This window comes from Apiotrichum porosum (genome assembly GCF_003942205.1).
Source record: "Apiotrichum porosum strain DSM 27194 chromosome Unknown scaffold_5, whole genome shotgun sequence".
Taxonomy (NCBI): Eukaryota; Fungi; Basidiomycota; class Tremellomycetes; order Trichosporonales; family Trichosporonaceae; genus Apiotrichum; species Apiotrichum porosum.
Window position 1 is genome coordinate 123,696 of NW_021167112.1, and position 17,331 is coordinate 141,026.

The 17,331-nt window shown below is 57.0% G+C and overlaps 8 protein-coding genes across 8 annotated transcripts; 4 read left to right on the forward strand and 4 right to left on the reverse strand.

Annotated features, from left to right (window-relative positions):
* Positions 1-151: 151 nt before the first annotated feature.
* Positions 152-1,540, forward strand: EHS24_007339 (uncharacterized protein; the record flags this gene model as incomplete). The annotated part of the gene is made up of 3 exons (XM_028622711.1): positions 152-467; positions 537-742; positions 791-1,540. 3 exons carry the CDS (start codon positions 152-154, stop codon positions 1,538-1,540), a joined length of 1,272 nt encoding a protein of 423 aa, XP_028476604.1.
* Positions 1,541-1,767: 227 nt separating this feature from the next.
* On the reverse strand, positions 1,768-2,729 carry EHS24_007340 (uncharacterized protein; the record flags this gene model as incomplete). The annotated part of the gene is made up of 2 exons (XM_028622712.1): positions 1,768-2,596; positions 2,689-2,729. 2 exons carry the CDS (start codon positions 2,727-2,729, stop codon positions 1,768-1,770), a joined length of 870 nt encoding a protein of 289 aa, XP_028476605.1.
* Positions 2,730-3,255: 526 nt separating this feature from the next.
* EHS24_007341 (uncharacterized protein) lies at positions 3,256-5,058 on the reverse strand (the record flags this gene model as incomplete). Its single annotated transcript, XM_028622713.1, has 6 exons — positions 3,256-4,001; positions 4,056-4,424; positions 4,468-4,587; positions 4,630-4,759; positions 4,812-4,821; positions 4,880-5,058. The coding sequence occupies 6 exons, from the start codon at positions 5,056-5,058 to the stop codon at positions 3,256-3,258; spliced, it is 1,554 nt and encodes a 517-aa protein (XP_028476606.1).
* A 1,301-nt stretch (positions 5,059-6,359) lies between these two features.
* On the forward strand, positions 6,360-8,601 carry EHS24_007342 (uncharacterized protein; the record flags this gene model as incomplete). Its single annotated transcript, XM_028622714.1, has 10 exons — positions 6,360-6,596; positions 6,626-6,930; positions 6,970-6,999; positions 7,041-7,172; positions 7,262-7,502; positions 7,542-7,821; positions 7,860-7,894; positions 7,963-8,283; positions 8,343-8,432; positions 8,494-8,601. 10 exons carry the CDS (start codon positions 6,360-6,362, stop codon positions 8,599-8,601), a joined length of 1,779 nt encoding a protein of 592 aa, XP_028476607.1.
* A 473-nt stretch (positions 8,602-9,074) lies between these two features.
* On the reverse strand, positions 9,075-10,518 carry EHS24_007343 (uncharacterized protein; the record flags this gene model as incomplete). Its single annotated transcript, XM_028622715.1, has 2 exons — positions 9,075-9,968; positions 10,021-10,518. The coding sequence occupies 2 exons, from the start codon at positions 10,516-10,518 to the stop codon at positions 9,075-9,077; spliced, it is 1,392 nt and encodes a 463-aa protein (XP_028476608.1).
* Positions 10,519-11,315: 797 nt separating this feature from the next.
* EHS24_007344 (uncharacterized protein) lies at positions 11,316-13,053 on the forward strand (the record flags this gene model as incomplete). Its single annotated transcript, XM_028622716.1, has 3 exons — positions 11,316-11,855; positions 11,907-12,309; positions 12,350-13,053. The coding sequence occupies 3 exons, from the start codon at positions 11,316-11,318 to the stop codon at positions 13,051-13,053; spliced, it is 1,647 nt and encodes a 548-aa protein (XP_028476609.1).
* Positions 13,054-13,772: 719 nt separating this feature from the next.
* EHS24_007345 (uncharacterized protein) lies at positions 13,773-15,356 on the forward strand (the record flags this gene model as incomplete). Its single annotated transcript, XM_028622717.1, has 5 exons — positions 13,773-14,025; positions 14,069-14,278; positions 14,337-14,709; positions 14,760-15,154; positions 15,196-15,356. The coding sequence occupies 5 exons, from the start codon at positions 13,773-13,775 to the stop codon at positions 15,354-15,356; spliced, it is 1,392 nt and encodes a 463-aa protein (XP_028476610.1).
* Positions 15,357-15,489: 133 nt separating this feature from the next.
* On the reverse strand, positions 15,490-17,175 carry EHS24_007346 (uncharacterized protein; the record flags this gene model as incomplete). Its single annotated transcript, XM_028622718.1, has 7 exons — positions 15,490-15,609; positions 15,648-15,804; positions 15,855-16,046; positions 16,088-16,370; positions 16,431-16,546; positions 16,586-16,605; positions 16,648-17,175. 7 exons carry the CDS (start codon positions 17,173-17,175, stop codon positions 15,490-15,492), a joined length of 1,416 nt encoding a protein of 471 aa, XP_028476611.1.
* Between the last annotated feature and the right edge of the window lie 156 nt (positions 17,176-17,331).

A 17,331-nucleotide genomic window follows, 5' to 3' on the forward strand; every position in this document is an offset into this window, starting at 1 on the left:
CACACACCCATGACGCACATTCCGAGCCATTCGTCTCCATAATAGCGATCCAGCGTCGGTGGTGGGCATGTCGGCATCTTGAACACTATTCTCTCCTTACCACTCACTCACTCAATCGCTCACAATGCCTCTGCATCCTCAACTCGGCGCCATGCGCGCCCTCCGCTCGTCGACAGCCTCCGCGGCCACCTCGATGTCTCGTCGAGCCTTCTCCAGCACCATGGACACTACGATGCTCACCGAGTCCCAACGTGAAGTGCGCGATGGTGTGGCCGAGGTCTGCAAGAACTTTCCAAACTCGTACTGGCGTGAACGTGACCAGACCAAGACGTACCCCTTTGATTTCCACAAGGCGATCGCGGACGGTGGCTGGCTCGGCGTCTCGCTGCCCGAGGAGAACGGTGGTTCCGGTCTTGGCGTGTCGGAGGCATCCATCATGATGCAGACTATCACCGAAAGTGGTGCTGGTGAGTGTTCTGCAGCAGGTCGTGTGACATACAAGCTGGTCGTGTGACATGCAAGCTAACCGATCAAAGGCTTCCCCGGTGCCCAGTGCACACATGCCAACATTTACGCGACCCAGCCTCTCGCGGTGTTTGGCTCAGCCGAGCAGCGTGCACAGCTGATTCCCAAGATTATCTCGGGAGAGTACCGTTCATGCTTCGGAGTGACGGAGCCCAACGCAGGCCTCAACACGCTCGAGCTCACGACCACCGCTACAAGGTTGGAGAATGGAGATTGGGTGAGTGGCGCTTCCTCATGCCTGCAGCTGACATTCCAGTCGATCAAGGGCCAAAAGATCTGGATCACCAATGCGCAGAACGCCCACATCATGTTCCTCCTCGCTCGTACGACACCCGTGGACCAGGTTAAGAAGAAGTCTGAGGGTCTCACCATGTTTGCCATCCCAGTCGACAAGTCCAAGAACGGCATCGCGATCAAGGCCATCAAAAAGATGGGTGGTGGCTGCGTCGACTCGAACGAAGTGTGGTTTGACGACTATGTGGTGCCCGGCGACTGCGTCATTGGCGGCGAGGAGGGTATCGGCAAGGGCTTCCGCATCATCCTGCACGGCATGAACTCTGAACGGTGTCTTGTCGCTGCCGAGGCTCTGGGTATTGGATACGCCGCACTCCAGAAGGCCGCCGACTATGCGGGCGACCGTGAGGTATTTGGACGCAAGATTGGCCAGAACCAGGGTATCGCCCACCCACTCGCCGACGCCTGGGCCCAGCTTCACGCAGCTTCTCTGGCGACATACCATGCCGCAAGGCTGTACGACAACGCCCTTGTTGACAAGACCATCTCGCCCATCACCGTTGGTACGGCAGCCAATACGGCCAAGATGCTCGCGGCCGAGGCCGGGTTCAATGCCGCCCAACGCGCAATCCTCACACATGGCGGCATGGGCTTTGCAGCCGAATTTGACGTCGAGCGGATGCTCCGGGAATCATTCGTGCCGCGCATCGCTCCAATCAGTGGCGAGATGATTCGCAACTACATCTCGGAGCGTGTGCTCAACCTCCCCAAGAGCTACTAGGTGGAGTCTCACTTGTAGAGTCGCATGTCAGGTGTCTAGTCTGCACATTTGGCCACGGCTGTGGGGGATATCATAGCAGACCACGACAGACCTTCAACTGAGGACCACCGCATCCTTCACTTAATCGACCAAGCCACTGTGGCCCTACGATACAACATCGCTATGTGGTCACAGGATCTACACATACTGAGCCGACGACCATGTTAGTAAGATAACTGAACAAACTACTACTTGGAACCACGAGTTGACGAGCAATGGATGCAAGGGTACGTGTGCTCGTCATACATGCGGACTTGTTCCATGGCGTGCGCTTCCTGGAGATCGTGAAGGAGGTTGTTGGTCGTGATCAGGTCCAGTGGGGTCATGCCAGCCATACCGGCGAAGACCTTTTCGTGATGACGGGCGAGATAGTTGCCCTCATCATTGGCATAAGCGTGACCATAGAGGTACGTTCCCGGAGGATAGTCGTCGTTGTATTTCTCGAGGTTGGAAGTGGGGCCGACCTCGCTCTTGCCGCCGGGGAAGGTGAATTGGCGGTTGAAATCGAAAGGGTTGGTCCAGAGTTCCCGCTCGGTAATGGTTGCCGCGCCCCGGTGGAGAGTAGTATTCGACGCATGCTGCTCCAAAGGGGTACGAGTGATGACCTTTTGCTGATAACTGGAGTTGACCTTGGTCTGGACGAGTATCGCTTCACGGGCCTGGTGTTTCGTGGCCTGATAGTCATATGACATGGCACCGTCCCATTCTTCCTTGTCAAGAGCGGCATCTTGAGCATCCAGTTCGGCGTGGAGGACGTCTTGCAGGCTGTAGCAGTTACTTTGGGCAAGTTCATGCTTGCCTTGGGTGCTGGGAACGGCGGGGCGAGGTTCAAGCGCAGGGTTGGGCAGAGGGGGTTGACTGGATGGGACTTGGGGGAGAGGGAAGGGGCTGGCGACCCGTGGAGTGAAGGCATGGGGCTGCAGCCTTGGGTTGGGCGAGGTTGGGTCGCGGTTGACAAAGAGGGGGTGCTGGTGGAAGTGTGACATGGGGGCGAACGGGTAATAAGCCACGTCGGACCTGGTAGGGTTGCGTAGCGTCAGCAAGTGCATCCACCAAGACTGGATCCTTGACGCTCCTGGCCAACACAGAAACCTGCATGTGCTACTCACTGCCCATGCCGATGTGGATGCGTGAGTTGAGATGTGGACATTCTGTGATGGTGGAGTGTACAATGTCGAGATGGAGGGAAGGTCAGGAGGGAAGGTCAGGAAAGAAGACAAGGACGGTTACGGGTGGTTGACGCGGCTGCCACTCACGCGGTGGATAATCCGGCGTCAAAATCCCAGCAGCCAAGTCACACATGCGCACATTGCACCTCGATACCTCAATGTCATCAACCACAATGAGGGTTGTGACACCAGTATCAGAAACGTATCGAACATATTGTAACGTACTCTCTTCGCTTTCGGTTGCAATGTGCTGGACACTGGTACACTGACTACAGCACAATCGCCCGCTCACAGTTGAGACGGGAATCGAACGGCTTTAATTCCGGCATGTGCTGTCACACCGCGGCGGACGGTAATATTGGGAGCTTCCTTGTACCACCAACCATTCTTCAAATGGCCGCCGCTGGAGGCCATGGACAGCGCTTAACATCCCCTTCCTACAACCTATGAACACTCGCTCCTCCCCAAACCATTATGAATGTTGTGACTGACTACGCTACTGGTCCTTTAGAATGTGTAGCGGAAATGGACGTTCTGGCGATCCGTCATGTCGGTCTCGCCAGCAAGCTTGCACTGGTACTCCATCTCCTCAACAGTAACACCGGAAGCCTCAAACGCCCGGTCGCGGCGCCTGTTCTCGAAAATGTAGTACACAACCCATACGACCATGAGGACGACATTGACCATCATGACGCACGCGGTCCCGGTAAGACCCTTGAGATACTTGGGCGCGTCCGAGGCGACGAACATCTGCGAGCCGATAATGTTACCGACGCAGTAGGTGACGAGAGAAGTGGCCGAGAGCCAGGCCTTCTTGGTACGCCCAGCAACGTTAATGGACATGAGAGGCCAGCACATGAACATGCCTGTGGCAAAGACTGAGGTGAGGATGTAAACGCCCCACTTGGTCCACATGGCCGTGTCGGCGGGAGCGAGACCGGTGTAAAGGAAGGCCGCGCACGAGAACAGTGTGGCAAAGATGGCCCAGAAGAAACGCGTCTTGGGGAAGAAGGTCACTGCGATGGCGGGGACCATGACAAACACAAAGCCGATTGCCTGGGTGGGGAGACCGTACAGAACCGATTCCTCAGCAGTGAAGCCCAGGGAGAGGTAGATGAGGCCTCCAAAGGTGGTGAGACCTCCGTTGGGAATGGTGACGAGAATGTTGAACAGGATGAAAATGTAGTACTGGGGGTCACGGAAGCACTCCTTGACTTGAGACCACTTCCAGGCGTGCACTTCACCGCCACCGGCTGGACATCCGTTAGTACTCGTCGTATAGGTAAGTATGATCTGTGGTCACTCACTTGCGTTGGATACAATGCGCGAACGGGCCATCTGCTTCTCGCGGGAGGAGAGCCACCAGACCTCCTCTGGAGTGCCGATAAAGCAAAAGTCAAGGATACCGACCGCGACGGTGATCGAACCGAGGAACAGGTTGATGACGCGCCACGCGGCCAGACCGCCGTGAGTGGCGACATGGAGGGCAAGGTAGTAGATACAGACACCAGAGATGATACCAAAGAAGGTGTTCATGGCGTAGTAGCAGCATTGGCGGAGGGTCTGCTCACGACGGAGGTACCAGGACGTGGTGAGAATGGCAAATCCAGGGATGATTACCGATTCGAATACGCCAAGGAAGACACGCACAGCGGCGAGCTGAGCATAGTCGTTGCCTGGACCATGTCAGACATGCTTCAGCTGCGGGATATTACTCACAAGCAGCAAGGCACATCACCATGGCACCCCACAGAATGATACAGATCGACAGCGATTTGCCGAGGGGAAAACGCTGGATAAGCCACGACATGGGGAACTGGGCGACACCGTATGCCATGTCTGGGACAGTTAGATGACGAGGCGATTTGGAGGCCCACTCACAAAAGAGAGTGGTTAGGTTGGCATATTGGTTGCCGACCAAGCCTGTGTCCTGGCGAAGGCCAAAGAGAACACCAGACGAGAGGGACTGCTTGTCGGCGAACTGCAGACCATAGGTGAGCATGAGAAGTGGCTGCAGTGGTTAGTGTGGGGCTCTTGACGGACATCCGCTGGGTGTGACATACCATAAGGAACCTGAAATACGTTAGCCGGAGAAGGATCGGCACCAAGTGCCACAAAACTCTGCACTTACAGGTCGACCTTGCGTACGAGCTTCTTGTACTCTGCGGGAGTGTACTCGTGCTCTCCCAGAATGTGCTTCTCGGCAGCAGCGAGCTCATCGTCGTCGGTAGAAACAATCTTGACGCCGACATCGTTCTCTTTCGAGGCGACCGTGTAAAGGCCAGAAGCCTTCTCGTCTGTAGACAACATGACGCGGTGGTAAACGGATAGTGGGATGGAGGGGAATGTGTCCCTGAATGGGGCGAGGTTGGAAAGGATGGGTGTGGTGATCAACGAGATACGGCTATATTATAGCAAGTCGTCCTGTAGCAATCCACTCGGGCGGGTTGTGTCGTGGAGTATGTATGTAGCAGCGATAACAAGTGGTCGAGGTTCGATAAGCGTTTGGGAAAGAAGGCACCGCCAGAAAGTGGGAGTCAGGCAGCTTAAAAGTCGCCAAAAAGCAGCGGCTTTGAGTGTAACAGCATCTGATGATGAACGTGGGTGCCTCTGGGCCACCGCCGTGCCCGATAAGTGAAGTCATATGGCGATATCAGTAGAAAACCAATTCTTGTTGGAACACCGTCTGTATCCTGCAGGGTTTCATGGCGAAGAGCAAGCGCCAAGGGCATGCGTTGCTCGTTCCGCGGCTCTCGTGCCCATGGAATGTAAAGAAGCTATCTCGTTTTGTCAGTGCGTTTCCGGGAATCAGTCGCGTCTTGGTCGGCAAAGCAGCCAGCGGGATCGCAGGACGGAAGATAGGGTACATTGGCAGCTTGGCTCCTTCGTGCTACGCCTAAATCCTGTACAGCAGCCTCTACTGACACCCCACATCATTCTGAGCGTATTGCACACTGTGAAGCATGGATTATGCTATGCACCGTAAGGCGAGGGCACAGAAAGACAGAATGGAGACTACATCGCTAATCTGACCATCGCCAGGTGCCCAATGGCAACAACCCACTCAGGGGACCCGGATATTGTAACTCCACGAGTTGCCAACAATCACTCGGATGTTGAACATCCAAAAGATCGTATGCATGGGTTTGCATATCAAAGTGAAGACCGAGGACACATGAGAGCGCGTGAGACAGACCGAACGGAGCGCCACCGTCGGACGAGGGGGGTGCTTACGGCCATCGCCGCCCACATGCGGGCCGGAGAAACACCGGCCCAGCGGCCAGCGGCCAGCCAGCGGCAAAGCGTCGCGCTTCGAACCCCGCCGTTGCTTTTTCTCCATTTTGCCGCGCGGATCCGCCGAAAACAAGCGCGCCGTCACACGCACACAACATTGCAATCACGTACACATTCACAATCTCCACCACATCCATTAATCTCCAATGAGCAGACATCCGGGCCTCGGTCAGGAGGCTCACAGCTCCGTCAATGCTCATGGACTTGCGCGAGGGCCAGCATACTTGGCCCTCCGACCTCCGCAAATAGCCCTTCGGCACCCATTCGCTCACTTGACGGCTCAACAGGCCGATGCCCCTCAACATGGTCGTAATCCGATGGCCCAGGGCATGCACTCTGGATCATCGACGCCTCCTATAGCCTCTCGCCGCTCACCGCCCAGTAGGAGCGACTCGGATCCGTCGATTGCGCAGGCCCAGTCCTCTGTGGGTCGTGCCCCGGGTCACCGTTCTCGTAACGGCTGCTACACCTGCCGCCGGCGCAAAGTCAAGTGCGACGAGCGTACACCCGTGTGCATCAAGTGCGAGTACAGCGACAGAAAGGCAGGTATCGATGTATGGAGCATAGATGTTGACGAGGACAGTGCGAATGGCCGCCAGATGACCCCCTCATCCGACGCAAGAACCGGCCGCGCAAGATGAAGCTCGGCCTTGCCGACGCCGAGGAGGAAGGCATCATTGGCGCGCATGCAGCTGCTGTTGCAACCGCAGGTGCTTCTGTACGTCCCACGTTGGACGAGCGAGCAAGGCGAAAGATGCGCGTGCCCTTGGACGCCCTCAAGGCTTTTGCCGCTACGTTGCCCCCGCTCAAGTCGATCAAGGGCTATGACAAGACTCTGGCCGAGAGCCTCATGCCCAGCAAGCTACGGGCGAACATGATGATGGACTCGTGCGTTCGTGTGCTGTGTGCTGTGTTGACCCCTCCCAGTGCTTTCCTCGCCCCTTACTTTCCTGGAGTGTGAGCTTCAAGTCAAGAAGGCTGTACTGACCAATGTCCAGCGACGAGCGACTCATTTTCCGGCACTACATTTCGCGCACCGTTCACCTGAGCATTGCCTTTGACGATTCCACGAGTACCTGGAACCCATGGCTAAACCTCATTGCCCCTCTAGCTTTCACACATCTACCAGGGTGAGTTTGCCTGTTGCGCCAGACCTCGATACATGCTGACGCGGCGTACCCGTTGTCTCCGCGTCTTGCTCAATGTTTGGCACGCTCAGATCATCCGCGGCCGCAGATGCCCTGCGAACTGCGCTCCTCACTATTGGCTCTGTACACCTGCACTACATTGCCGACCCCAACGACCATGCCGGTGCTGGCCGTATCATGAGCTTGGCTCGGCCAAAGGTTCTCCGCCTTGTGCGCGATGCCCTGGAGGGACCGAATGGAGAGGCAAAGGAAGTGGACAAGCTCGAGGTGGAGCTCATCCTCGCTGCGCTCCTCGGGTGCATCATTGCTAGCGTAAGTTGGATCTACATCGACAGAGGCTAACCGTCCCAGTCACTCGCCTCTGACGACGGCTGGCACCCGCTCCTATCGGCAGTCATCTCGTTTGTGACACAGATGGGTGGGACGCAGTCGCTCCTCCAAGACGCACCGCGAGACCACCTCTCGACCAGCCGTTTCGTATTGGAGCAGCTCGCCATTAGGGATGTCTTTGGCTGTATGACCACCGAGCTGGCCCCCACCATCCTACGCGACGCCTTTACCCCCTGGTTCTTTGAGGCCGAGAGCTGGTCGAGGACCGACCAAGAGTGGGAGAGTGTGGAGCGCATGTTTGGTGAGTTGTGTCCTAGTGTGGGAAGCTGACACCCTCAGGTATATCGCGTGGAATGGTCGACCTTATTGCGAGGGTAGGTCTTTGATACCACTGGCATGTCTAACTTGACAGACATGTACGCTGGTCTCCAACGTTCGCCAGGCTGGGCGGAGGATGACAGAGGGCGATGACTCGCATCTGGAAACCCAGAGTGATATGCGTACCTCCAACACCGACATGGAAATAAACCCTGCTGCCCGCGCCGAGCTGGAAGAAGAGGCAGAGGGCCTCATGGCCGAGCTCAAAGTCTGGGACGAGGCGTGCAACTTTACACCGTACCACCCACGCACACAGTATGGCAACATTGCGCACCGCCACGCCATGACAATTCGGCTCCTCCGAGATGTGTTCAACGTCCCACCCACGGACAGGAGGGTGTACCGCGCCGCGCAGGCAATCCTGGAGCTAGCCGTGGAGATGGTGGTGCAGTACAGCACAATGGTTTGGTGAGTGACAGACAATGATAGCTGCTAACGTGTCAGGCTAACGTGGCCGGTCGTTATCGCTGCATACCAGCTGCCCAAGGGCGACGAGGCCAGGGAAGTTGTTCTCGACTTGCTGGAGAACCCTGGGTGGGTATGAAGCACTCGTCATTGCTGACCACTCAGACCGCACTCGTGCTTCGACATGAAGGCCGCCCAACGAGTTGTTGTGGCGTACTGGGAGTTCCACGACGACGACAAGCACCCACCTGGTGCATGGGAGATAGCCAACGCCGGTCAGCGGCCGTTCTTCGATTAGATTGGACAGTGGACATTGTGCCAATACACACAGACGGCTCTGTCTTTTAGTAATACGAGAGTGCAATGTGACGTGCTGGAGTGCTACGCAACGGTGCTGCACAGAGCAAACTGCCTGGCGAGTAAGACGCGGCTTACGCCGTCCACTTCCCATATCCATATCCGCGTCCATATCCATATCCGGCGACCCTCTCTTCGTCCGTGAGAAGAGAACAGTCTCCGAATGTGTTGCCAGGGTGCCAGTTCAAGATTTCCAACTGCACAGAGAGGCGCCGCCACCGGTAGCCTCATGGGACCCAGCCTGCAATTGTTGGAAAACGAAGGAGCACCTTGGCCGCAGTTATCAACCCGCATGTACGGCAATGTGAATATCCGTCGCCACAGGCGATTGTAGTTTGGGCAGCTCTAAAGATTTGTGCATGAAATAAAACTGGACGATAACGTGTTGATTAACTAAGACAAAGGACACCTGCTTTATAGAGCCGCCTCGCACTCCTTGATCGACTTGGCAATGATAGAGACGATCTGGGTAATCTCCTTGGCAGTGACAATATAGGCCGGGGCGAGGACGAGGCTCTCGCCGTTGTCGCCGTCAATGGTGCCGCTCATTCCCAGTGTCATGAGTCCATTCTGGAAGGTGCTTGCCTTGACTCGGGCGGCGAAGCGGGGGTTGAGGCTCTTGGGGAGGTCAAACTCGATGCCGATAAACAGGCCCTGGCCGCGGACGTCGAAGACCGTCTTGCAGTCCTTGAGTGCCTCCCTGAGCTCGGCGACCATCTGCTGGCCGCGGAGGCGGACGTTGGCGTACACGTCCATCTTTTCCATCTTCTTGAGAACAGCCAGGGCCACAGCGCAGTTGATAGGGTGGTTCTGGTAGGTGTGCGAGTTCTTCCAAGCACCGGCGTTGTTGATTGCGTTGTACACTCGAGCGTTGGCGAGGACACTGGAGATGGTGACGTAGCCGGCACCCAGGCCCTTGGCCATGGACTGGATGTCGGGGCGAACACCTTCAGCAACGGACTGCCAGGCAAAGAGCGTTCCCGAGCGACCCGAGCCACACATGACCTCGTCCATCACCAGCAGGATGTCGTACTTTTTCAAGACCTTGTCAATGGCAGGGAAGTAGCCCTTAGGAGGTGGCATGACACCGAGAGCCGTGCCCACGACGGGCTCTGCAAAGAAGGCCGCAACGTTCTCGGGACCAAGCTCGAGGATTTTGGCTTCAAGCTCCAATGCTAGACGCTCAGAGTAGGCCTCCTCCGTCTCGCCCTCGAAGGCGCTGCGCTTGTAGGTCGGCGAGGGAACATGCTTGTACGCGTCGGGGATGTAGGGAGAGTAGAGGTTGCGACGACCTGGAACGTTGCCGGCCTACATGGTCAGCGAATCTCTGTCTTTGTGGCACTTGGGTTTGTGTACTTACTGCCAGGGCACCCAGCGTGTTGCCGTGGTAAGAAGGAAAGCGGGCGATGACATACTGTCGCTTGGGCTGTCCAACCTCGAGCCAAAACTGGCGAACCATCTTGAGAGCGGCCTCCATTGCCTCAGAACCCGAGTTCAGGAACGCGGCTGCTGCAAAGTTGCCCTCGGAACGATCGATGAGGAAGCGGGCAAGGTCCTCGCCGGGCTGGTTACCGAGGAGTTGGTGATAGGCATAGGGCATCTTGGCAGCTTGGTTCGCCATGACCTGGACCAAGTCGGGATTGTCAGAGCCAAGGCACGCAACGGCGGCACCACCGCTCATGCAATCGATCACCGTGCGGCCATCGTTGAGAGTGAAGGTGAGACCAGAAGACGACTCGGCGATCGGACAAGGAGTCGAGGTGACGTGAAACTGGACCGAGGAGGTGGAAGCTTGGGCGGAAGACTTGAGGGCCGCGATAGGGGCAGGAGTGACACGGTCGACGGCGATAGGGGCCATTGTTGTGGAGAGGGGAGGAGTGCTGTGCTGAGGAGATGGTGATGGTGAGCAGCTATGTGTGAGTCGTGAGGGCTTCTTATACGGCGAGGCTCAGTTTCTGTGCTTCTTGTCGCGCTGGTTGGGAAGACGGACTCTGCATGTTGGCCGAGGGATAAGCGCGTCTCTGACGCGCAGTAGGCGGTGATAGTCCGAGCAGATAGCCGTCGAGGCCACCGACAACAAGGTCGGCGCCACCCTGAGCCGTTTGGGGTCTGAGTCCAGGCTAGAGGCTTGTGTGCGGCTCCATCCGGACATCGTGGCCGCCGCCTAACTCTTAAATGCTGCGTCTTTCGCCAGAATCGCGGCTTTTTGGGCTTTACCTTGGTCTTCAAGTGATAGCAAGGGGCCTTATCTGAAATCGGTAGCTCGGCTCATGTGGGTAAACCGGAGGGCAAATGGAATTAAAGCGCCTCTTTGGCCCCGCCCCGGCTTGCACCCCCTGAGCTCGGTCTTTGCCGCTTCGCATATACGGCGCAAACGACATCCGTGCAAAGGCTGACGTGCGAGGGGTCCACAGTCAGGCCCGTTCCATCGAAAGAACGGTCTTCACTGGATCTCTGCTCGTCGGGGGCGGCTGTTGTTGCAAATTCCGATAATCTACAGTAATCCGACGTGGCCGAAGGCCTCCTCTGAGCAACGTTGTGGATGTACGACATCCGATGACTGAGGGCATCCCATTGCCGCTGAACTCTTCAAGAGGGCGCTCCTTTCAGCTCTATCCAGTATCAGACCCACACATTCTTCACACTACTGCCACCATGACCATCGAAGCTTGGGAGAAGGTTGCGGCCGACAAGGTCGCCGCACGCGAGGCGCTCATTCCCGCTGAGTGGCGTATCACTGTTCCCAAGGGGCTCAACGTCATCGATGTTCCTCGCACCTGCGGCCTCCTCAGCCCTGCCGAGCTCAAGATCACCGAGACTCCTGCCGTTGAGCTCATCGCCCAGATGACCAAGGGTGCACTCACCAGTGTCGAAGTCACCACTGCATTTAGCAAGCGCTCGGCCATTGCCCACCAGCTCACCAACTGTCTCACTGAGATCTTTTATACCGAAGCTCTCAAGGCTGCCGCCGAGATCGATGCCGAGTTTACCAAGACCGGCAAGTCGGCTGGCGCCCTTCACGGTCTCCCCATCTCGCTCAAGGATAATGTCAACGTTTCTGGCCTTGACTCGACCACTGGCTTCATCAGCTACGCCAACAAGCCTGCAACGGACGCTGAGGAGGCCGACTTGGTTCACACTATCAAGAACGCGGGTGGAATCCTGTTCTGCAAGACAAACGTCCCTACTGGTATGGTACGTGCTATACAGTGACGTAGCCACCGGGAAAAGAGCTGATGGCTGCAGCTCATGGCCGAGACCTACAACAACGTCTGGGGCTACACGTCCAACCCTTACAACACCGAGTACGGCTGCGGAGGCTCCTCGGGTGGTGAGGGTTCGCTCCTCGCTCAGCGTGGTTCGCCGCTTGGCGTCGGGACAGACATTGGCGGCTCCGTCCGCATGCCTGCGGCGTCCAACGGCATCTTTGGGCTCAAGCCTGCTGGTGGCCGTCTGTCGTCCCTCGGCCTGCGGGCCGGCTTGCCTGGCCAGGAGGCGATAAAGTCGGTATCTGGCCCAATGAGCCAGGACCTCTCTGCCCTGGAGCTCTACTGCAAGACCATCCTGGATGCTGCCCCTTGGGAGCGTGACCCCAACGTCTTCAACATTCCCTGGCGCGAGATCACCCTTCCTGAGAAGCTCTGCTTTGGTAAGTGCAATTAGACTTGGGCAATCTAGCTGACAATCAGGTATTCTGATGGACGACGGCATTGTCAAGCCTACACCCGCTGTCACTCGCGTGCTTTTGGAGACCAAGGCCGCTCTCGAGGCACAGGGCCACACTGTCATCGAGTGGACGCCTTACGATGCTCCTGCTGGTAACCAGCTCCTCATGCGTTTCCTGATGGGTGACGGCGGCTTCAAAATGCGCGCTCAGGTTCGCGAGGGGGACATTCCAGAGCCCTGGCCCCAAGCTCTCGAGCCGTTTGAGCAGCTGTACGCCATGTTCAAGGACAAGCCGCCCACCGTCGGCGGACTCTGGGACCTCCAGATCCAGCGCGTCACCTACCTCCGCAAGCTGCTGGAGGGTTGGTACGCGACCAAGGACCTTAGCGGGACCGGTCGCCCCATGGACGGTGTCATCTCGCCCGTCACTGCCTTCCCGTCGTGCCCACGCCACACCTTCAAGCATGCCGGTTATACTGCGCTCTGGAACCTTGCCGACCAGACCGCATGCACCTTCCCTGCTGGCTTTGCCAACAAGAATGATGTCAAGCCCGACGAGCAAGAGTTCCGCAACGCCGAGGAAAAGGACATCTGGGAGCAGTACGACGCCGATCGGGTGGACGGCATGCCTGTTGGTCTCCAGGTGATCGTTACCCGCCATCAAGAGGAGCTGTCGCTCAAGCTTGCAGGTGTGGCTTTTGAGGCTCTCAAGGAATACCGCAAATAGATCGCTATAGCAGAATAGAGTCCGTAGCGCTGTTGGTAATGGATTAAGTTTGGATTAAGTTCGTGAACGGGAGGAAGGGCGATGGATCACACGTCGCTTCTGTTCACCACGAGTGTTTCGGTTGTACATCCAGTTGGCATAACACGCTGTGAGCTTTGGCCTACTGTGCAGTAAGCAGATGGTCCCCCGGAGCTTGCATCTGAGGCCCGAGTTCATGTGCTGTTGGCATCGGGGATCGCCGCTTGCAACGTGGGGCCCAAGTCATAATGTTGGAATACACGACCGCCGTCCATGGATCCATGGCGAATAGTTTGAGAAACATTGGACCACATTGAGCCAAAAGCCTGGAACCGGGAGCGCCGCAGCGCCCATCACGAAAAAGGTCCTGCAAAGATGCAGAGCAAGCAGGTGCGCTGGTGTGCGCACTCAGGGGCGCCAGCCGCAAGGTTTCTTCGGACCTGCCCGTCCATACGGGCAGGCCGGGATCTTTGGCAAATCCAGGTCGGCAAACGCGTCTCATGCGCGTCTAATCTGGGTGGCGAGGCACGCGAGGTCAAATCCCGAGATATGGTGGTCAAATGGGTCTACGAAGACACTCGAGATATCTGCCAAAAATGCGAGTTTGGCAGATATGCGGAATTGGACCTCGAGTGAGTGGCTGACTGCGGTAAAGACATTATTAGCGAGGGAAATGCATTGGTGGACAGCACCCGCCCACCATGTCGTCTGCCCATATTCCTGAGCGACCCAGCTCGACCAGCTCAGCAGAGACAGTGTACTCTGCACCACTGGAGAAGCAGAATAAGGCGATGGCGGAAGCCCCAGTGCCGGCTTCCCCTTTGTCCGACGCATCCACATTGCACACCGACACAGACACCATGCACTACAACTACGAGCCACCAGACGGCGGACGAGAAGCCTGGCTCGTCATCTTCTCGGCCTTTCTCCTCATGGTCTGCGTCTTCGGTTTCGGTGAGAATCCCGACTACTGTTACCTTGCATACTAACGATGCAGTCACATCCATGGGCCAGTTGACCTCGTACTATCTCGAACACCAGCTAGCAGCATACACAAAGGCCCAAGTTGCATGGATTGCGACGGTCCAAAGTACCCTGGCATTCTTTGCAAGCATATTCTTTGGACGCTTGTTCGATGCTCATGGCGCAACGTGGCTGGTGCGAATCGGCACCACGCTGAGCATCGTGGCTCTTATTGGCCTTGCTTGTGAGTATAGTGATGATGAAGGGAAGTGCTGGTGGATTAACGGACCAAGTTTGCACAGACTACTACCAGTTCCTTCTCGCCCACGCTCTCTTCGGATTCGCATGCAGTGTGGTCTGGTCACCAGCCGCATCTATCGCAGGACATTGGTTCACCACGCGCCGATCCACGGCAATCGGTATCGTAGGGTGTGGCTCTGGTGTAGGCGGCGTCCTCTTCCCCATTGTCCTCGCGCATCTTCTCCCGGTCCTCGGATTCCGAGACGCCATCTTTGTTGTCGCTGCGATCAACGCCGTGCTCATGGTTCCATCCTGGATCTGGCTGCGAACGAGGCTGCCCCCTCGTCAGCCCTTACCATGGTCACGACTCGCTGCCCAGTGGAAGGAACCCCGGTACGCATGCCTCGTCGTTGGCAGTGCCATCGTCATGCTCAAGTGAGTACACGCGTCTTACAGCTGCGTTCCGAAACTGACAAACGTTACAGCCTGTTTTCGCCATATTTCGACGCTCCAGTCCTAGCCGAGGCGAATGGCGTACCTGCTGCCGTCAAAACATACGCCATTGCCATTCTCCAGGCGGGCTCGACCCTGGGCCGTGCTGCCAGTGGAGTCATGGCAGATGCGTTTGGCATCTGGCGGGTCTTCCTGGCCACGGGTTTGGCCACTGCCGTCGTCCTCTTCGCGTTCTGGACTGTGCCTGTGGGGACAGCTCCGACTGTGCTAGGCATGCTGCTGTACGGTTTTACCTCGGGAGCGTGGATCATGCTGCTCTCGGCCGTCACAGTGTCCATCTCCAAGCCAGAGGAGGTGGGTATGCGCGTAGGCATGTGCTGGACAGTGGTCAGCCTGCCGATCCTTGCAGGGCCGGTGATTTGTGGAGGTGAGTGCTCGGTCGCCAGAGAAACAAGCTGACCCTTTCAGTTCTTATTGCTGCCGACGACAACAAGTTTACAACAGCCGGCATCTTTTGCGGAATCACCTATGTTGTAGGATGTCTCCTCACTGTAATGCCTCGCGGAGTGGAGAGGTGGCGGGGGCCGGGACGCAAAGCGGATGTTGAAGCGCACGAAACATGCGTGTGAGGGAAAAGGGGGACAACAGGTCTGTGGCGAATCGGTATTTTTGAAAAGCAATGACTTTGCATATGTTTATGGCCTCTAATACGTTGCGACTCCACCAGGGAGCCGTATGTATGCGCTGCTGTGTATACAAGGTCTATAGAGGGCACTTGGTGTTCATGATCGCGCCGTCGGCCTTGAGGATCGACCAGATATCCGACTTGCTGGCGTACAGGTCCATGCTGTCGCTGCCACCGCCCTGCCACACGCTCGAGCCCTGTTTCGTTAGCTATGCTCGAGGAGTGTGTAGCTCACTGTGACGCTGAGGTCCTCAGCACCGAGACCCCAAGGCATCCAGCCAGAGAGACCACCGCTGATGGCCAGGTCGATCCACGACGGAAGCGTGGCGAGCTGCTCGGCATAGGTGTTCATGTTGAACTCTTCAAGGACGACGGGCTTGCCAATTTCGTTCCTGCGAGACAGTTAGCACAGTATCCAAGTGTGTATGCATACGCGGCTCACATCGAGTTGATGTGGGCCTGGATGTATCCAAGACCCCACTCCTCAGCGGGAGTCTCTCCCCAGGCCTCGGGGTAAAGGTGGAAAGTGCCAAAGTCAATGTTCGAGAGCTTGAGGTTGGCCTCAAAGTCCATGCCGGCGTATCCGTCGTAGGCAACGTTGGTGTTGTTGCTCCAGTTGTAGAAGCCTTCGTCACTGGCAGGTCAGGACGGTTTACAGAGCCCACTTTGACTTACCCAATGGCAACCATGTGGTTGGAATCAATGCTCTTGATGTAGGCCGCACGGTCGGAGATCCACTGGGTGAGCTGAGCGACAGTGAAGTTGGGGTCGGCGGGCTTGTCACCGGACTTGCGAGGCTCATTCGCAATCTCCCAAGCAAAGACGGTCGTGCTGCTCTTGTATCTCGTTACAATGGTGTTGATGTACGACTCGAATGCGGTGATGGCCGGCTGGTACGTGTAAAAGTTCGAGTGGTAGGTTGTGTCGCCCCCGGTTTGAGAGAGATACATCTCCATGCCTGAAAGTTGTTAGTACACCTTCTATGCATGCAACAGAGTCTCTGCATGCACAACCGCACCGCCAAAGTCGCTCCATTGATTCGCGAGGGTCATGATGAGCTTTATGCCGTACTTCTCGGCATACTTGACGGTGAGGTCGAGGCGCTCGAGACCGTTGGCGCCTTCGTTGATGGTGCTGGTGGTTTAGTGATCGGCGCGCGCAAGCAAATCTCACAAGTTGGAACCGCTCCAGAGCTTTGTTCAGTCAGCACCAGCAGCACACAGGTTTCCACTCACCTGGTAGTAGGTCATGTCATAGGAAGGGACCGCGGTGACCATGGAGAAGGCCCAAGTGCGAAGAACACGGACGCCGATCGACGCCAAAAGGGCAAAGGTGGCGTCGTACTGGGACTCGAGGACGAGCTGGGGCACCCAGTATGCATTCATGCCTGCAAAGCAGTACTGTTCGCCATCGAGCGTAAACTTGGTGCCCGAGGCCTTGACAAAGCCGGCGGGGACGGTGCTGGTGGCTGGCGCCGAGGAAGTCGTGGTCGTCTTAGTGGTTGAAGTGGCAGCGGTCGTCGAGCTGATAGGCGCAACCGTCGAGCTGACGGGCGCAACTGTCGTTGTAGACTGCGCTGTGAGCGGGTTGGACGTCGACTGAGTAGTGGGTTGCGCCGTCGTAGTCGTAGGCGCTGCTGTTTCCGTTGTGGTGTACTCGTTGCCACAGCTGTCACGGACAACGATGTCGCGGCGGTACGGCCTCTGCCAAGCGAGGACGAACGGGAGGAGAGCCACCACCGCAAACAGCTTGGTCGGCAGCATGGTGAAAAGGAGTGTGTAACGTTGTTGGTGGGGAGTCTCGAGCTCGACAAGGATCAAGAGGGCTGAGGACGTCGTCGAAATATATAGGTGTCCTGCCGCTCTTGGCGTCGGCACGAGATTCCGGCGCCACAGTTGCCTGTGGTTTCATCGCAGCAC